Genomic DNA, 19323 nt, shown 5'->3' on the forward strand with positions numbered 1-19323 from the left:
AGCCCAGAAGTGGACAGATGTGCAGTGAATGGTTCTTTCTATCAGCTTTAGAGACAATTCAGTTTTAGAACTAGGAGTGAAAGCTGTCTCCCTAAAAATCAATTGAAAGAATCTTTTATCTTGAGTTTTTTTTTTGTGTGTCATTTTATTACTTTTTGGCAAGGCCGTATCAACTCTTACAAGGTAATCTCTAAGTCAGTTGTTCAAGTGCTGCATTTCTTTCCCATCTTTTTGAGTAGAATGAAATGCTTCAGCAAAAAAAAAAAACCTTGAGAATCTTTTTTGTAACATTTGATTAGAGGAAAAATAAATCGTTTTTTTTCTTTTTTTTTTTTTCTTTTTTTTTTTTGCAGTGGCCTTGGTGTTTAATTTCACTTCTTTACATTAAATTCCCAATATTATCAGTCAGAACAAAGCCAGCCACCAGCTTCAATTTAGGAAAATGATTTTTTTACTTCTTCTCATCAACACATGGAACAATAAGATTTTTTAGTTTATAACAGTTTTGTCTTGTTTCTTGTTTCTTAGTAAGACAATTGATGATGTTAGACGTATAGACTCTTGGAAGCAAATTAAAACGTTTCTTTTATTTCTTTTAATAAATATAAAGATGGTTATTCATAAATTTTGTTCTTAACAAATAAAAGATGTAATTTCATTTCTTTCAACCACAGGAAATGCATTTGGGAAATTCTAAAGCTGACTTTCCAAAAGTTCTTACAAACTTAATTGACTCTATTCATATCAGGAAAAAAAACAGCTTGCTTAAGAGAAACTGGGATAATTAAAGATTGAGGCAATAAAAGAGAAAAAAAAATTAAAAAGAAGCACTGACAGAATTGTTGTGGTCTTAAAAGCAGTGAAGCAAGCTGCTGTAGAAAAAGGCTCAATTAAACCCACATGATGAAAGAGTTCTTGGTCCAACAAAAGGACCACAAAAAAAAAAGAAAAAGGAATCACTTGTGACAAAATCACAGCTGATGTATTGATTTTTGGGCTCATTTTTTTTTTTTTCATCCAAGGTTTGAAAAGAGCAATGCAATCTCAGGGTTTGTTTGCTGCTGTTAAATTCCCCTGGACATTCTCCCCAAACACAAGCTTGTGCACAAACACACGGAACTCCCAGCAGGGCGGAGTTTTAATCCTCAAACACGCCGCCATAAATCAAACCGCAGTCTTCATGCTACAGCTCGTCCCTCTCAATGAACAGCTCATGCTACTGGCACATTAATAGCAATTTACAGAGCCAGCCATGCGTGGAGAGGAGCATCAACAGAGCGTCCCTTTTTTTTTTAAATCCTTATTACCTTCACTAGTGTGCAACCAATGAATTGGTAACATCGGTGGATGTGACCTACATCCCTCCCTGTGAGCTTTATCAGCCATGTTTGACTTTTTTACAGACTTCTAATCTTACAGCTCAAACATTTCTATGAAATCTTGATCAATTCTTCCAATAACTTAGTCCCTTTCATATTATGTATATTTTGCATACATGTATATGTTTGTAAGTGCTATGTATATGTATGAAATATCAAGGTTGACTCGGTGAGCCCGTAGAGTTAAAATGTTCTATGGGAATACTGCGAGTGACAAGTCGTAGTGAACACTTAGACTTGGGTGAATTAGGAGAGGCGCCGACGTTTCTTGCAGTTTTTTATTTTTTCTACCCCCCTCAAATTCTTGAGGGATTTCGCTTTAGACAATATGGTGCCAGACATAATCAGCCTGAAGCAGAACCTATACAACTTACCCTAATCCAAAAGTGTTCAGAAATGTAGAAGCTTTTACTTGAAAAAGGAAAAACCAAAACTGTTAGTGTCGCCAGTTAAAATAATGTTTTTTCCCGGCAATGTGGGGACTTCCGGCTCTGTTCAAGGACTTACAGTTCTGGTCAAGGATGTGAGTGTCTGCAGCCAGGTCCTCTTGCAAAATACTGCACAGGCAGCCCAACTTGAACAGCCCAAACTTGAAGTTTCACTTCTAAAATTGTTAAAATTAAAGCTGACTACTTAGCAGATTTTGTTTATTGAGAGCTTATTTTTTCATTTTCCTTTTGCTATCTAAAGTCCTGGCTTCTCAAAGTCTTTGCTCTGATCGTCTAAAGCTGAGCGTCAACATACTAACCCACCTCTGGTGTTTGCAGGCCTTTACATTCTTCAGAGTTAATTCTTAGTCACGTAGAAGAATGGTTTTCACAATCGCATCATTTTTTGAAATAACACTCTAAGACTTCTAAATAGTTCAGGTATTTGTAGAACCCTTTGATGTTTGGCCAAACAGTTTCTTCAAAAAAAAAAAATTCCCCACATTTTTCTACAACACCATCAAACTGTAGAAAATGAGAGTTGAATGAGGAGCACAGCGACCGTCAAAGCTGTGAATGGGAGTAAACGTTAGGAAGTAGTTGTGTAAAATACAGGTGTGTTTGTCAGCATTGATGTAAGAAAGCTTCTTCATTGTGAAACACTACTAAGCTTAAGTTATGTAATTTCATCATCTTGACAAAAGATATGGTGTACTTCCAGTACTGAATGGTTTTGATCTCAAGGCCTTGAGGGCAGCAGCGCATTAAAAATAAACCGTCCCTAGTGCACGTCTTCATATTCTCTAAAGCTGGATTGTATTGTTGCTGCACACAGTTTGTTGCACCATTCAAAACACAGGTGGACATTGTAAAGAAAACATGGCAAAAAGTCTCTAAAGAAATTCATGTACATTAAGCTTGTTCAAACAATACGATGTCAAACCAAATGATTGGTTACATCTGTTACATCTGTTTCTATTCTACAACATTCAGCTGTGTTGATTGCAGCTGACTGAAGAGGAGGTGTGGGGAGAAAAACCAGCTGGTCACCAACATGTCAGTTGTAGTTTTATGCTACCGTTACAAATGCAATGGCCACCGCGCGATGGGGAGGCCCGTTCTTTTTTGAAAATCGCCAGCACGGTCATGAATGTAGACGGCGGCAATCAGGCGGCCGTCAGTCAGCCAGGGGTGAGGTCATTACAAATTGGGCAACAGCTAGGGCAGCCACAAGCCAGTGGCAGCTGGATCGCCAGCCAGCGGCCTGGTAGCTTAGGGGTACATAAAAAGAGACACACATTATTATTTTTTGACAACATGCCTCCCAACAAACCCTCTAAGGGCAAAGACCCAGCACCCAAAACAACAGTCCAAGCCAGAGGTGGGCACTGAGGGCCGCATTCCTGCATGTTTTCCAGCATACTATGCTCTGGCATGTTCTAATTGGCTGGACACACCTGAACCAGGTAATCAGCCATGAGTAGGGCAAGACTATCTGGAAATCATGCAGACACACCGGCCCTCGAGGCCTGGAATTGCCCACCCCTGGTGCAAGAGATGCAACCGTGGCCAGGATTGCCAGATTGACGTCTGGTCATCATTCAGCCTCCAGCCCGTGTCGACTGCCCTCGTAGAGTGCTCGCGCTGCTACCCTATGACTACTTCTATCGGAGGGTGGAAGTAGGATGGCACTAAGGGGGCAGGGGGTGGCTGGAGGGTGGTAGTCTGAAATCGGACGATCATCAGATGATTTTGGGGACCTTGGAGACCCTCCTATCAGTCAGTTATTGGGATGCTGCCTTCCTGCCACCCACCTGTCACTGGACTGCCACCATGTGACCTCTAAATGTGCCAGGGCGGCCACTGACAAATGTCAAAAAATGGTAGCCGTAAAACTGTAACCATTTTTACACAGCATGTAGAAATGTGAAACCTCCCGATAACAAATGCCATTGCACAGCCATCTGCCAAATTAGCTGAAAAGTTGCATTGAAGTCACAGCACTGTGGCATTTTGGGACATGTGGCCGTAGTCTTACAGGAGCCAGCATTGATTGCAAAGCCATGTTTGGTAGTCTGCTTAGCTGAGTAACGAGTTTAGTTCAATTTCCATTTCAATCATCTTTTGATCTATTTTAAAAATGTTCCCAGTGGTCTTTTAATCCTGATTGTGCTGTTTTTAGCCAAAATCAAAAAAACGTGTCTTTTTGCAGGACATAGTTTCTGCAGAGCGGCAGGAGTTCATTAAAAATTCCCCTCTGAGTCGTGGGCGGGACTGTTGGTGCGGAGCAACTCTACCCCACTCCTTCCCATTGCTGAGAACTCTCTGTTTACAGGCTGTCCCTCACACCCCCATCCTAAAATTACAAGTGCAACAAAAATGGTGAAAAAATATTGGAGCTATCCAGCCGTACAGACTTGAGCCAGATTCCAGCTCAGACGAGGAAAACAAAGACATACATTGATTTATTTGTACATAAGTACATGAATCAAAATAAGCTTTTTCCCCGCCGAGCATATTTTCTACACATACACAAATACATTCTCTTTTCAACAGCATTTTTTGTTTGCTTCCCATTTGCAACAATTTGAGTCAAGAAATACTCAGAAATGCAATTTTAAGCTTTATTTTCTTCATAAATGTCCTCCATCATTAGAAAAATGTTACAAGCCCTTTTTTAAAACACTAAAAACACCACTTTCATCAGTGTGGGTCTTTAAAACTAGCTTCTAAATTTTATTTGGAAATGTCCTACATACCAAAGAATATTTCTCACAGGAGCTATGGCATCATCTTACATGGAATTTACCACAAAGACATTATGTTGAGCAAAACCGAAAGATCTCCAACACTGAGCCCTGAGGTACCCCTGTGAAGAGGTGATAAGATGAAGAGGTGTGTCTTTGCTGTGAGACTCTTCCAGCCATGATTCAGGCAGTGAAATACATAAATCTGAGCGAGCGGAGGACATGATAGGTTCTTGACTGTGTCAAAAGAAGCGTAGAGGAAACATAAATGCAGATGACAGTTATTGGCTGATATGGGAAACATATCTTTAAAAAAAAAAGGGGTAAATACAAACTCTATTAAAAGTGAAGCAATAGGACCCTGTAACCTTATTTCACATCTACATGGTACTTGTAAAGCACTCTTATAGGAAAAAAAGGGCAACTAACCTATTTTGTGTGATCCATGATATTGGCTGACAGTAAGTTAATTATATAATCCAAAGAGTATTTTTGGTTGGCGCAGATGAAAGGCAGCTGGAAGTCATCTGACGTGGCTGCTGGATACATCAGGCTGTCTGGTGAACAACCACATCATCTAAAATCACCATGCAATGTTATCATTAAATATTCTGACTGAAAAAGGGGAACAGTCAGCATCAGTCGCAACCCACTTTCCCCCACATTATGTCTGATGGCAGGAGGGGATTAGAAATGCTCCCAAACAGTGTTCAGAGCTGTGCACTGACCTTACAACACTCTTTATAAAAATGTGATGATGAAAGTCAAACCTATGTACCAACATTCACATATTTAAAGACGCACTCCACTGAAAGTTCTTGTGGCATCTTTCCAATGACGGAGGACACATATCAAGAAAATTATGACTAAGATATCTGTCCTGATTATTTTTTATCTTAGCTAAAAACGGTGTAATCATACTTTGAAAAAACACTAGGGACGCTTTTGGTATAGATCAAAAGACCATTGCAGTGGTGACTTTAAACTTTCTGTCTGATTTTGTTTTTGAGGGTTGTTGTTTATACACCTTCATTTTTCTAAATATACAAAATGTGTTCTTCTTTTAAGGTGGAATGGCTAAAAAACGACGATCCTCTAAACTATGCTGATGACAGCATTGTTGATTTGAGGGGTGACCACAGCCTTATCATCTCCGAAGCTCGCCTTTCCGATTCGGGGAACTACACGTGTGTTGCCAGCAACATTGTTGCTAAAAGACGCAGCTCCACAGCCACAGTTGTCGTCTACGGTAGGACAACAAAACCAATATCTTTATACATTTCATTAAATAAACCTTTAGGGCTTTGTTTTTGCAGACGTCGTGCTCATATATATATTAGTATGGATGGTAACAGGTTGTTTATGACGTGTTAAAAACACAATGTATTCATGAGCTCAGTTATTAAAAATGTTAGTGTGGCCGGTGACACTTCAATACTCTGAGACTGAGTAACCTGTACTAAAATGTCATCTATCTGCAGAGCAGAAAACAGAGCTTCAGCATTTTTGTAGCTTGAAGGAGAATGAAATTATTCTCTTGTTTTCACACCACCTCTCTGAAGAAAACCCTCGGTTGGAGGGTTTCTGTGCCTTTTCACTGACCTCTTGTCATGTTGTTGACAATGGCTGTAAGAATTTGCGTGGTTCTTTTAGAAAAAATGTCACCGAGGCTCATCCATCAGAAATCCCTGTAGCTCTAATGAAGTCTCTGACAGGTCTAACATTGCCTGAGAGGGGTAGAGCAAAAAAAAAAAAAGGTATTTCATACTTTTCTGTGAAAGCAAATAAGAAGATTATTCATCCATCATGGGCTACTTTAAGAAGAAGGTCTAAGTCAGCACTTAAAGAGCAAAAATGTAATTCTTATACTGAAAAATTTAGTTTGCATTCATATTGGAGTGTTTTTGTGTCTATTTTCTCTCATCTTTTGGCATAAACAGTAAATGGAGGCTGGTCTTCATGGACAGACTGGTCCACCTGTAGTGTCCGCTGCGGTCGAGGTGTGCAAAAACGCTCCCGGACCTGCACGAATCCAGCTCCTCTCAACGGAGGATCCTTCTGTGAGGGCATGTCGGTGCAGAAGAGCACGTGCAACACAGTGTGTCCAGGTAAGAGCAGCAGTCAGCTGAGCCTCGAAAATAAAGCAAGTTTGTTTCTTGTAACAAGACCGCTCACCATTCCACTCAAAGTTTTAATGAAAAAAAAAAACAAAATATGATTTAAAATAAAATGTTTTTAAGATCAAATGTCTCTCCACATACTTTCCGGATTTATTGCCCTAAAAAAAGTAATTAAAAACCCACTCCAATCATCTTTTGATCTATTTTTAAGTGGTCTTGTAATTAGGATTTTGCTATATTTAGCAAATGTCCAAAAAACTGTGTTGTTGTCTTGGACATTTAGTTTCTGCAGAGCGGCAGGAGTTCAGTAAAAATTCACTTCTGGCACCAAGCAACCCCACCCCCCCTTCTCCTCCCCATTGCTGAAAGCTCGGAGTTGGGCGCTTGTGGCAGTATACTTTCTACATCATAAATACAATCTTTTTTAAACAGCATTTTTGCCTCTGCACTTGATTCACAAGAACTTTAATGAAGAAATACTCAGAAATCAATTTTGAGTTTTGTTTTGTTTTTATATCATGACAAAAATGCTACAAGAACAGGTTAAAATCACCAAAAACACCAATATTCATCTAAGAAGGTCTTTATTAATATTTCAAACCACCTTAAAAGCAACACTGCCCATTAACAGATGTTACTAAAACATTAAAAATTGAGCATTACATCAAATACATTTATGCAAAATGGTAAATGCTAAAGTAGTTGGTAGCTGCATTTAAAACAACTTTCTGATAATTTTGTGTATTGTACTCTTTTTGTGTTAGTATTATTTATATATGAACTGAATCTTTCAATATTAATTTTCATAAATAACGTGTCTTATTTTTTGTCTTGGAAGAAAAATAATATTTTTAAGTAAGTTTTTTCAAAAGTAGAACAATTTTAGTTTGAGAAAACATGTCTTAGTGGCTTGTATTTATTTTCCTAAAAGAATTCTTGATAAGAACATTTTTCTTACCTAATTGGCAGTTTTTAATTTTTTCTCCTTTTTAAATGTATACTTTAGTATTTTATATTCATCCAAATTTGGCTCTCACTGCTAGTTTGTTGCATTATTCATTATTACTCACTTCCTTCCAAGTACATATAGTCCTGTAAATATAATTTAGCAGCTAATGATAGAAATGTATAAATGGTGGCTTTTTACTGATTTTTGTAGAATTCAACTAATTTAGTAAACATTAATATATTTTTGGTGGATTAATTTAGGATTTCCAGTGCACAGCTTCAACTGTCAGTATTCACATGTTCATTTAAAAGAGTAATAATTTTCCAAGTTCTCTTTCTTATAGTCTTAAATTATGACTAAAGCCTTGTCAATAATTTGGGTAAAAGCAGAGCAGAATCATTTCATTTGAACAGAAAAAATAAAATCACAAGGATGATCTGTTTTGGAAAGGTCTACGGTGTGCATTAACCTGGTTGGGAACAAAACAAAAAAGTGTTAAAGTAAAGAAAAGCAGGCAATCTAGCAGAGAAACAATGGAGGATATAAACCACTGTAAGCATTAACACTGACTTAACTTCAAGCTTTATCAAAAAAGAAAGAAACTGAGGAACAATGCTGATCTACTGGAAATGTTCAATGCATTAATTTAAATGAGTAGTTCTGCAGTTGTTTTAGGAGACAATATTCAACTACAAAAGCTTTAATTTAGGATTAAGTTTGATTGATTAAAGGGGATAAAAATCTGCACAAATGTACTCTTTCAAAAAGAAGAATTTGCCCTCGATTTTTCTTGTTTGTTTGTTTGTTTTTTGTCCCATTTGCCCTTGGAGTCATAACTGAGATTCCTGTCAAACTTGATTTCAACATCTTGCAGCTGAGAAGAAAGAAAAACCTGACAATAGCAGCAGAATAACTGAAATATAAATCAAAACAGCAATTACTACTGTCAGCCATGGTCATTATTGCTTTTTTTGAACGATATTGCACACAGTAGTCTGCACCTTCAGTCATGTAACAACAGCTCCTCGAGTTAAAAGAGATCTGAATGCTCTTGCTGTTTTGTTGGTTTATTTATTTATTGTTTTTGTGTGGGCATTGCTCCATCATTCAGCTTAAACAGAAGACCAAAAAGCCCCCAAAGTCCAGCCCTCCTAAATTAAAAATTGAGAGCATTAACATGCCGGCTGTTGGCTTAGCAGCTTGCTAGATTGTGCCAACAGCAGGTCTCAAATGCAAACGTGTTTTAAATCACATTTGACCATTTTTTCATGCAAAAAGAATAGAAAGAGTGAGCTATAACATTTACCTACTTCTCATTATGGGTTTTTCTAATGAAAGAGTGCTCACTTATACTTTGTGTTAGCTTAAAATAACTATTTGTGTACATTTAATGGTTTCTATTTTCGCAAAAAATGCGAAACACTGATCCATTAAGACATCATTCAGTATATTTTTATTTAGGTTCAAAGCATTTCAGTTCCAAAGTCAACAGTTAGCTTCTTGTCCTCTATCGTCAGACACAGAGTCTATGGCATAAGGGACTAATTTGAATTTCAATGGAGTTTATTTAACATAGTTTTCTACTTTTGTGCAAAATCGGTGTGTTTTGAATTGCTAACAAGGATTTGAGGTATTTTTGTCTTTATTGGTCGAACAGCTAGTAGAACAAATCACTTATGGGTTTTCTTAATTCATTGTAGTTAGCCTGTTTTTTATGAATATGCACCAAATAATAATAAGCAATTCAATAGATTGCCCTGTAAATATAGCTTTTTGCCAATGCATTTCAGTGTAAAACACAGTAATTATCTTGTACTTTCAGGTACAGGTGAAGGTTAGCATATTGACCTTATCCAAATCTTAATGCAGCTTTGTTTTAGACGACTGCTATTTACCCAATTCAGTTTTTAATGATGGAGCAAAGAGGTTTGACTAAAAAATCTAAAAGAGAAAATCCCTTATTTAAACTATTATTTACATTACATTGATTTTTTTCATTTATTTTATTTGATGCCATCCAGACTGAATCACTTTTTCATACAAATCTCCAGTCTTGGTACACGTGATTGGAGAATAACCTTTTACCTTCACTGTGAATGCACAGCATTTCTGCAACGCCTAAATGGCAACGCTGGTGTCAGACAGCCAGCTCACTGAACCGTTCAAATCTGCAAACTAAGAAAAAGAAAAAAAGGTAAATGGCACAATTGGCTAAAAATAGAAGAGGTGAAAAGCAGCTAAGGTTTGTGCAGGAAGAGCAGCCGTTTTATTTAGACGAGCTTGAATTGATAGTTTCAGTTGCTGCAGACTCTACGTTATCAGAGAAAGGCAAAGCATTCCGTCAAGCCATATCTCCTAATACCGTTTGAAAAACGCTCTCTATTGAGCTTGGACATGCATCATGTGGATGGTATAGTCTGAAAGCTGGAGCTGGAAACATATGGAGGTAGAACAAAAACACAAAATTGCAACAAATACTTTAGTGTAATTTCTAGTTTAAATTTCTCATTATACTTGATAGTAGACAAAACTCACTTGTGTTTTTAACATGATCGTGTGGCAAATTTATTTATTCAAATTTGTGAATCAGGAGCAAAAAAAAAAAAAAATGCCAGTTGGAAAACAACTTCTTTGTGACATATAAAAATATGCAGACCCCAAGCTCCATTCTGAAGCATCCACTTGTAGAAAAACGTTTCGTTTTCGTCTTCAGAGCTGGCCTCTGGCTCCAAACTGTACAGCTGGACAGCTCTGATGTTGCTCACCATGTTGGCGGCGCCGTTAATGTTAGGTTGGGGGTGTAAGGGGCTGTGAGCTAGCGGAGAAGCTTGTAAACAGGGAGCTCTCAGCCATGGCGAAGGAAAGGGGGACGGCCTTACTGCCCAAAACTCAGAGGTGAATTTTTTGAGGAACTCCTGCCACAAAACTTTTTTTATGAATTTGTTACTGGTGAGTGTTCTTGTTTCAAGAAACAGACTTGCTTTATTTTAAGACTCAGCTGACTCCTAACAAGAAACAAATACATTAATATAGTAAATGGCACTTTTCTATCTTCTTGGAAGACCCAAAGTACTTTACAGTAACTGCTCCATTCCCCTGTGTACCAACTGCTGCCAAACAACCGCAATGGAACCTGAAATGTTCTGATCAAAGGTCACCCGCTCTACCCCTGCACCACATACCAATATACGCTTACTTTAAAGTTACGAACACACAACCCTCGACAACAGATGCTCTGGTGGCCACTTCCAATGAAGAACCTATGTACATTTGCCTTTTGGGCTTCCGCATTCAAAACCTTTTGCACTCATACCTACTTTCTGCGACAGTTTTTGGGCTCTGCTTACAAAAAGCGTGGCCATTAAAAAACGTGCGTCGCAACTTTAACCAGGTCAAACTTTGACCAGTCAGGGACTCGCATTTGGTGGTGAGGCATATTTTGGGTTTATCAGAAATGATAACAATGATATCAACCCAAACATGGTTGATTTTCAAATAGAGATAAACCAAGGCCACTTTCCTGACGTGATGGTAATCCATATCCGCCATTGCAAGGATGCTAGCATTAAACCGCACAGTTACCGTTTAGTGCCCAAATAACGAGATTTCCAACTGTAAGTGGTGCACATGCGCTGGTTAACAGTAGAAAAGGAAAAAGAGCCTCCCTTCTTGTCCGATGTGAACACCAAGAAACCAAGTTTAGTGTCAAATGTCTAGAGTACACATAGCTTCAGCCATAAAATTTCCAATTACCAAAACAATATGAGTGTTTAGCGCTAATTTCAAAGTATATTTAGTTTTAAAAAAGCAAGACATTGCAACATTTTTTAAGAAATTTAACCAAGAAAAATTCTACTAGTTCTACTGGCAGACTTTTTTCACCTATATCAAATAAAAACCATCTTAAATTTTACATTGTTTCACTTGTTTTGGTAGGACATTTTTCCAGTGATTGTAAAATATATAATCTTGGCTTTTGGATTCCAGTGATAGAAAATGGTTGAGAAACAAAGAAAGTACGTGCTCATCCTGTGTTTTCAAGATGTTTGCCCCGAGGTTCCAATCTGTTGGCAAACAGATGAACATCAGGGTTATAAAGGGTGGGAAAAATAGAGCTTTGTTTGTTTGGGCTGAACTCGGATGACTCAAAACGTTTGTGTGCGATCCTCCAGTGGACGGCGGCTGGGGGGATTGGAGCGAGTGGTCGGCGTGCAGCTCGGACTGCGAGAGGCAGCGCAGCAGGGAGTGCACCTCCCCAGAGCCCAAACACGGAGGCCGGCTATGCGACGGAGTGGCAGTGGCGACGGACAACTGCACGGGCGGCCTCTGCACTCAGAGTGGGCATCTTAGAATCATGCTTTTTAATGTCACTCATCCATTTTCAGTCAACATATATGAGACTGTGGGAATGTGTGCTTTTAAGGATGCAACTTCAAATGTCATTGTGTTCTTCTCAGATCGGAAGCTGCTTCATGATGCAAAGCAACAGGGTGAGTTCTTTATTACTTGATGTTTTTGTTTTCACAGTGGCTTTTTGTTTGGAGCTAAAATACAATAATGAGCTTAATGAATCTTTAATGCCAAATCGTGTCGTCTTCACAGCCCTCTTTCTGTGACTGAAGTCAGTCAGCGCCATGTCCTCTTTTAAACCCACTTAGATCCAATCGAAACCGTCCAAACTGAGTAAAGAAAGGGTTTTTTCTTTCAGGAATCGTAAAGGAAAACAGCGGTGAAGCCTGATGATCATTCAGCTAAAGCTTTGTTTGCTTAGTGATCTCAAGGCAGTTGTGTTACTTTTGTTCAACATCTCAGACCCAGACGAAGCACTTTGTTTATCTTATTTATGGACTTAGATTGTAGAGGGTTGCACTCTATTTTTTTTTGGCTTTTACTTTTTAATGACGGTTGCTGATTTTGATTGAGGCACAGGAGGGGGGGGGGGGGGTGAAGCTTGGACACACATGGAAAAAAGTTTTAAAAGGTTGAAAGTCCCCACAGAACGCTCCAAAGAATAACGTTTAATATTAGTATTTTTGTGTTTGACTTATATTTTCATTTTTTAAAAAGCAAAAGAAGTATGCAACAAAAACTTCTACAAAGTACTTTATTGCAGTGGAAGCCATAGTTCGCTGGGCTCAATGGTGCAGTGGTTAGCACTCTTGCCCCCACAGAAATACTCTTGCCCCCCACCCCATGCGTGTGTGTCAAAGTTCAATTTGAGACCCTAAAATGCCCCTAGTTGTGAGTATTAGTGTGCTTTTGTGCAAGATATTGACGACCTGTTCAGGGTGGACCCCGCCTTTGCTCAAGGAGCTGGGATAGGCTCCAGCAACCCAGTGACCCCCAAAAGGGATTCAGTGAGTTCTGAAGATGGATGGAACAGTTTTAGGATCTTTTCAGTTTTCAGTCATTCAAATTTAAGATTTTACTTTTCAATTTTCTAATGTTTTCTTCAAGTTGACATGTGTTTACAAGTCTAAAATTTCCTTTTTACTTTTTTTTTATTTAGAATCTGGTTTTTCATTTACTTTCACCTGATCCTGATTTGACCCTTTCACCTTAGGAGTAAACTGATAATTAACAAAACAAGCAGGAGCTTTAGTTTTGAAATCACATCAGACTCTATTAAAAATGTCCACCACTGCTTTGTGAAGGAATATGGGAACATTTTCAGTCTTCACTAGGACTTTTTTAACTGAACAAGCTTGATTTTCTTTTTACAATACAGACTACAAAGTAAGAGGAAATAAATCTCATCCATAGATTGTACTAATACCCAAAAGTTAAGCTGCTAATCTGTCGCAAAGTAGCTTAAAAACAACAAAGGAGATGTCCCACAGTGTTGGAGTGGCTTCAGACAAAGCCTTTAGCTCAGTCTTGTATAAAGTTTTGGGGGAGACGCTCACTTTGAGCAACATGGCCCACAAACTGAACCCCATGATTTCGGTTGGTAAGAACTTCTTGAGCATACCTTTTTTCAAGCATCCATTTTTCTAACTCGGTAGTATCGTTTCCTCACCGAGCAGTGTTATTTTAGGTCAAGTAAACGATTTTAACCATGTTCCCTTCTCGGGATCTCCAGCCCTCCGCTGATACCTTCACTCCTGCCTCTGTCAGGTGTAGCATTTCAGGTCAGCCTGTCTGTGGTTAACCATTGTGGATCTATGGCTTCATGTTTGTTTACTGTTCAGGAAAATGAACTCGTTGCTAATTTGTAGTTTGCAAAAAAACGGAAACATCTATTTAAAGCAACAAAGCATGGGCTCTCTTTGCATGTCCTTTGCTGTGTTTTTGTTTCTCAAAAACAGCTAAAAAAAATGTGGTCAAGCTGCCAAAACTTCCCAAGCCCTCAATTAACCTGCTGCTGTAGCTGCTAATACTGCTTTGCATATTTTCCCCATTTTTTTCTCTTGTTTGAGCTTCAGGCTACTTAGAGGATTTCCAGCATGTCTTGTTTTAGTGTAAATCTCATTATTTTTCAAGAACAACCTAGCATCTCCTGTTTCCCAGTCATTCTTGCACTTGGTGCTTTTGGACGCCGCAGCACTGCGGGGAGAAGCAGGTACAGCATAATCGGCGCCGATGAGCTAATTAAATGAATTGGTTTTGTTATATTATCCCAGAGCACCTTCAACACCAGAGCCAAGCAGCGTCTGAGATGACACTTTAGGTGCCGGGTTGATAATAGTCGCCTTTTCTTTTTTTTTTTTTTTGAGGTTCCTCATTAGTGCAGACTGAAACAATAGACCAAAGAAGCAGCTCAGACAAGAAAACCAAAAAAGTCTCTGATGAAGTTTAAAATGAAAGATTTTTTTAGAGAACTTTAACTCGGATGTTGTTCCAAATATTTAGTGTCCTCAAGAAAAGAGGCTTGGGTTTAAGCAATACTTGTTTTTCTCACTCTTTACCCCCCCAAAGGGGCAGAATCCAGCAGCGATGTGGCCCTGTACTCCGGCCTGGCTGCAGGGGTGGTGACAGTGGTGCTGCTGATCGTCGCCGTCACTCTTTACCGTCGCAGCCAGAGCGAGTACGGCGTTGACGTCATTGACTCGTCCGCTCTCACTGGCGGTTTCCAGTCTTTCAGCTTCAAGACATCTCGACAAGGTGAGCCGCCGAGGTTCAAATCTGACCGATAATCTCAAATTGGGTTTGGGATTGGTTTATTTTAAGCAATCAGAACAAAAAATACTAAAGAAGATAATAATAATAATGGATTGGATTTATCTGCGCTTTTCCAGACGCTCAAAGCGCTTACAGTGTGTCCATTATTCATTCACTCCTCATTCATACTTGGTGATGGTAAGCTACTGTTGTAACCACAGCTGCCCTGGGGGAGACTGACAGAGGCGTGGCTGCCATTTCGCGCCTACGGCCGCTCTGACCATCACCGGGATCATTCATGCACATTCACACACCAGTGGAGCCACACTGGAGGCGAGGAGGGTGAAGTGTCTTGCCCAAGGACACAACATTTTTCCTTGTTGGGAGCGGGGATCGAACCGCCAACCCTTCGGTCATTGGACGACCCGCTCAACCACCTGAGCCACTGTCACCACTGTTGTTTTAGTCGTGATTTAACTAAAAAGTAAAAAGTTAAAATATAAAAAATTCCATATACTACACACCCTAATACATTATGCCATTATAATTACTCCTAATTATAAAGACATAGTTATGTATAGAATTATATATATTTTAATAGAAGTACAGTTCAAAAATAACAAGCAAGCTGAGAAGGTTAGACAAATATTTCAAAACCTCTCAAACTCCCATTTTGTGTCACTTTTACACACGTTCAAAAATTTGTAAAAGTTTTAAAAATCTCTTTTCCTTTCAAAATTATTTTCACAAATTTCTGAAACTTGGTTCTCAATTTGGATTCTACAAGTTAGGAAGTGCAAGAAAGGTGTGACGGCTTTTGAAACTAATTTGTAAATGACTTTTGTCAGGTCTATATACATCAAAAAAACATTTTACTTTAATTTAAAAAAACAAGTAATTTTCCAAAGTAGTTTGTTTTATGTTAACTTTACTTGCTCATCTTAATTGTGTACTTTTACCAGCCAGAGCAGCCACCAAAAGGCAATTGCAAATATGTTTTTAAGACATGGGATCGAGAAGAGAGAATCTGGTAGTTTTCCCAAATAAAACATGGGTTATAATTAGATAATAAATAAAATGGAAACAATGAGAGTAATATATTTTTATAAAATAACCTATGGACAGTATCATTCCGCAACCTGAGCTGTGGAACCCCGGTTCTAAAGTAAGTCCACCCCAATGTATATAAAACTTTCTCAATTTGTGACAGATTTAAACAGTTTTTTTACATACTTTGTGACATGCAAGCAAAATGTATTTTCAGTTTTGTTTTTATCCAAACCAATTCCCTGCCTTCTTTGTGACTTCAGCACATATTGTATGGTTCCAAAAACAGCAGGTTTATTAGCTTAGCTAAAACTCCACAAAGCTAAATCAGTGTCAGGAGGCAGGGGTCAATAACAGGCATGAGATCATCAGAGAAGAGACAGGGGAAGTCAGGATCCAGGCCAGAGTCGGGGCAGGCGGCAGGCAAACGGAGTCAGAAATAGAAGAGAAGACTCTCTTTAACACTCTTCAACACTCTTTAAGGAAGGCAGAGTGGCACAAACAACACTTTGCACAGAGTGTGGCTCAGTGCAGTGTTTAAGTATGATGTGGTGAAATGAGGGTCAGGTGTGTGGAATACAGGAAATGCGGTTCGAACTCTGTAGATGGGTTCCTCTGTTGACCAGAGGGGCAGACAGAGCTCTGATGTCTGGCAGGATTCGAATCTTAACACTAAAGAAATGGATAAAGAGTGTTCGGATTATCTGCTGACACATACTAATTTGGCATGTTTGACAGATTTATACTGATTAGATTTTTTTAAATAAACATTAATGAAAACATTTTAAAGTTTCTGCATAAAATGCATAAAAAACAAGAAAGGAAAGCTGGCTGGAGTCACGGGTATATTTGTGTTTATTTGGTGGCTCAAAAGGACCTAAAAATCCTGAAAAATTAAAAATGTTTGATGTAAATGTTTCCAGTGTTTTATTCATAGGAATCTGCCGATTTCACATTGTGTTAGTCCTGGTGTGTTTTGTTTTTAAATGTCGGTTAAACGTCATTTTTCTTTGAATAAGAAAACAAAAAACTATAGTTTTGTCATCTCTCTGTAAATTATAAATTTGTTCACATATTAACATGTTTGTATTGCAAGACAATCCGTACATTTACACCCTGGGAAAGTTTATACAGTTTTATGAATTATGCATTACCTTCTTTGTATTATAATACAGCTGCATCAATTATTAAAACACTTTAGGAGCCTGCATGACGCTCTTTAATTTTTCTGTTTACCAGATCCTTTTCTAGGCTTTTCTTGTCTGCGCTCTTTTACAAATGTCCACTAACATGCAGCTTCATCTGTAAATGCAGTGTTTTTGTTGTTTTACTGCACCAGTGTGCCTGGAGCGATGAACCTTTTCTTCATTCTTATCTATTATTACTTAGACTTTCCTTTAAAGGCTCCTATATTCAAAAAAATATTGAGTCATATTTTAGAAGCTTCTTTGTAGAATATTTCACATACAATATTTCAATAAATTATTCAGGAAATACAATTAAAAATGCATTTTACTTGTCCGTTTTTTGTTTTTTTTGTCTTTACGTGCCTCCAAACGCAGAAACAGAGGGGCGCTCTGCGGTGTGGTGTTTTTTGCCCTACAGATTGAGGCATATTTTTACAAGGCAGGCATTATGGTTTGTCGCGGCGGGAGCCCTCAGCAGGGCATAATAAAGTTCATTTTGATAACACAGCAGGAGGCAGGGAAGGCTTTAATCTTGCTCTGTGTTCCCTGTGTTAGAGGGGCTAAAGGAGCCAAACCTCCATAACAAGCTGCACTTCCTCCCTTCATGTTGTTGTACACGGTGGCTGCAGCGGACGCGCAACAATCGAACCCCGGCTGCCTCTTTGTTCCACCTGCACAAAAACATATTTGGAACTCGTTTTTGGTGGGGAAAAAAGTTTACAAATTTTTTTTATCCTGACAAGTTAAAATAAAGCGAGAGAAGACAAATGAGTGAATACTCTAATAGAAATAATTGTGATGAAGAGTCCAGTACCAAAAGATGCTTCATTATAGGCTTACATCCCCTTCAGGCTGTAAATGATACATTTTCACAAATAGTCTATATAGTAAAAGTGCTGGTTATAAAATTTAACCCCATAATATTTCTCCATTTACAATTCTACAGTTGTTGTTTTTTACCAAAAGCCTGGGTGTTGCTGTTTACCCCTGTTAAGAAGGAAAGTATTCAGCTTAGGCGGATGCTGTTCCTGTTTCCATGGTAACGTAATTACAGCAACAGTGACAAATTTACAGGAAATAATTGACTTGGCATACCCCTCAGGTTTATTGCTAAAAGTGGATCCAGTCAAGAGTGTAATTGTGCACTGTACTTAAGTTTCCCTTCATAATTTGTGTGTTTTGTTTATTTATTTTTTCCTTTCGTGTGATTTTTTCCAGCAAACCCACTGCTTATTAACTCATCCATGCAACCGGATCTGACAGTGTCCCGTACCTACACGAGCCCCATGTGTTTCCAGGACTCCATTGACAAGGAGATAATGGCCGAGCACTCGCTCCTTCGCCCACTGCCAGAGCTCAAGAGCAAAGGTGAGGGAGAAGATTAAAAAGAGGGCTGTAAGTGGGAAGACGCTGCTTTTGTTTGGGCCGGATGATCAGCGAGCGGCTCCGCGCCGTTCACATGGATAATCCATCTTACTTTGAGGCATCTCATCTCTGGGAAAGCTTTCATACTGAACAAATTGACCGATTACCATCCCTTGTCTGCCACATGTTGCTTTAGCATCTGCTGTCATGTTTTTTTAAGCTGCCATTAATTTAAGCAGAAGAGCGTTAAAGCTGCAGGTCCAGTTTATGATTCATGCTGAGGAAAATTTAATTTAAAAAAAAAGACATTTTTTCTTGATATCGTTTATGTTAAAAGTTTTTTTTTTGTGATATGAGCAGATGGTGGTGGGGTCTCTCAGGAATCCTATATCCTTCTTCTCAAAAGCAGTCTCTTTCCAAAATGTTCTTGTTCTTGGATACAACACAGTGGAACCAGCTGAGACACCAAGGGCATCCCTCATTTACCTCTAAACGTTTCCTCTTCCAACAGTCGAAATAACCTTCAACACTTATTTTCATCACTTAGAAAACATTTCATGGAATTTACTTGAGTTTATTTGTCAATTGTTTGCACAAATTAACTTTTTTTTTAATTCTAAATTACATTTATAACCCTATAAGACCCTCTACATTAAAAATAATTGATTTTGGGGATAATCAGGACATTTTTTGTTCTTATGAGCTGTAGATAATACCAATTAGGATTCATTGGATAATTTCATAAGTTTTTGCTCACTCCAATATTTAAAGATGCAAAATATTGACATGAATGTTCAGGGAAAAAAGCACCTTATTTACTTACTGTCTTAAATTTGATCCACACATTTCTAACACGGTGTAAATGTATTACAAAGAATTAATTATCTACAGATGTTGCATTCTTTTAATATTGCAAGTAGTCATGTATAAAAACGAGTTATTCTCACCATAATGTTTTGATAAATGGCTCAACTTTTCCTGCCAAACATGTTTTTGAGAT

At 38.4% G+C, this 19323-nt stretch overlaps 1 protein-coding gene across 2 annotated transcripts in view; it reads left to right on the forward strand.

The window, feature by feature from the left end:
• The window catches only part of unc5da (unc-5 netrin receptor Da), a 302362-nt gene that overhangs the window by 241915 nt on the left and 41124 nt on the right, over positions 1-19323 (forward strand). For both annotated transcript variants that reach the window (XM_011481481.4, XM_078955508.1), the window contains exons 5-10: positions 5623-5803; positions 6495-6662; positions 11796-11960; positions 12081-12113; positions 14542-14727; positions 18177-18326. In XM_011481481.4, the coding sequence (XP_011479783.1) occupies positions 5623-5803; positions 6495-6662; positions 11796-11960; positions 12081-12113; positions 14542-14727; positions 18177-18326 (883 nt within the window). The remainder of the gene's footprint in view (positions 1-5622; positions 5804-6494; positions 6663-11795; positions 11961-12080; positions 12114-14541; positions 14728-18176; positions 18327-19323) is intronic.

This window comes from Oryzias latipes, chromosome 12 (assembly GCF_053564925.1).
Source record: "Oryzias latipes strain Hd-rR chromosome 12, Olatipes_Hd-rR_3.1".
Lineage (NCBI taxonomy): Eukaryota > Metazoa > Chordata > Actinopteri > Beloniformes > Adrianichthyidae > Oryzias > Oryzias latipes.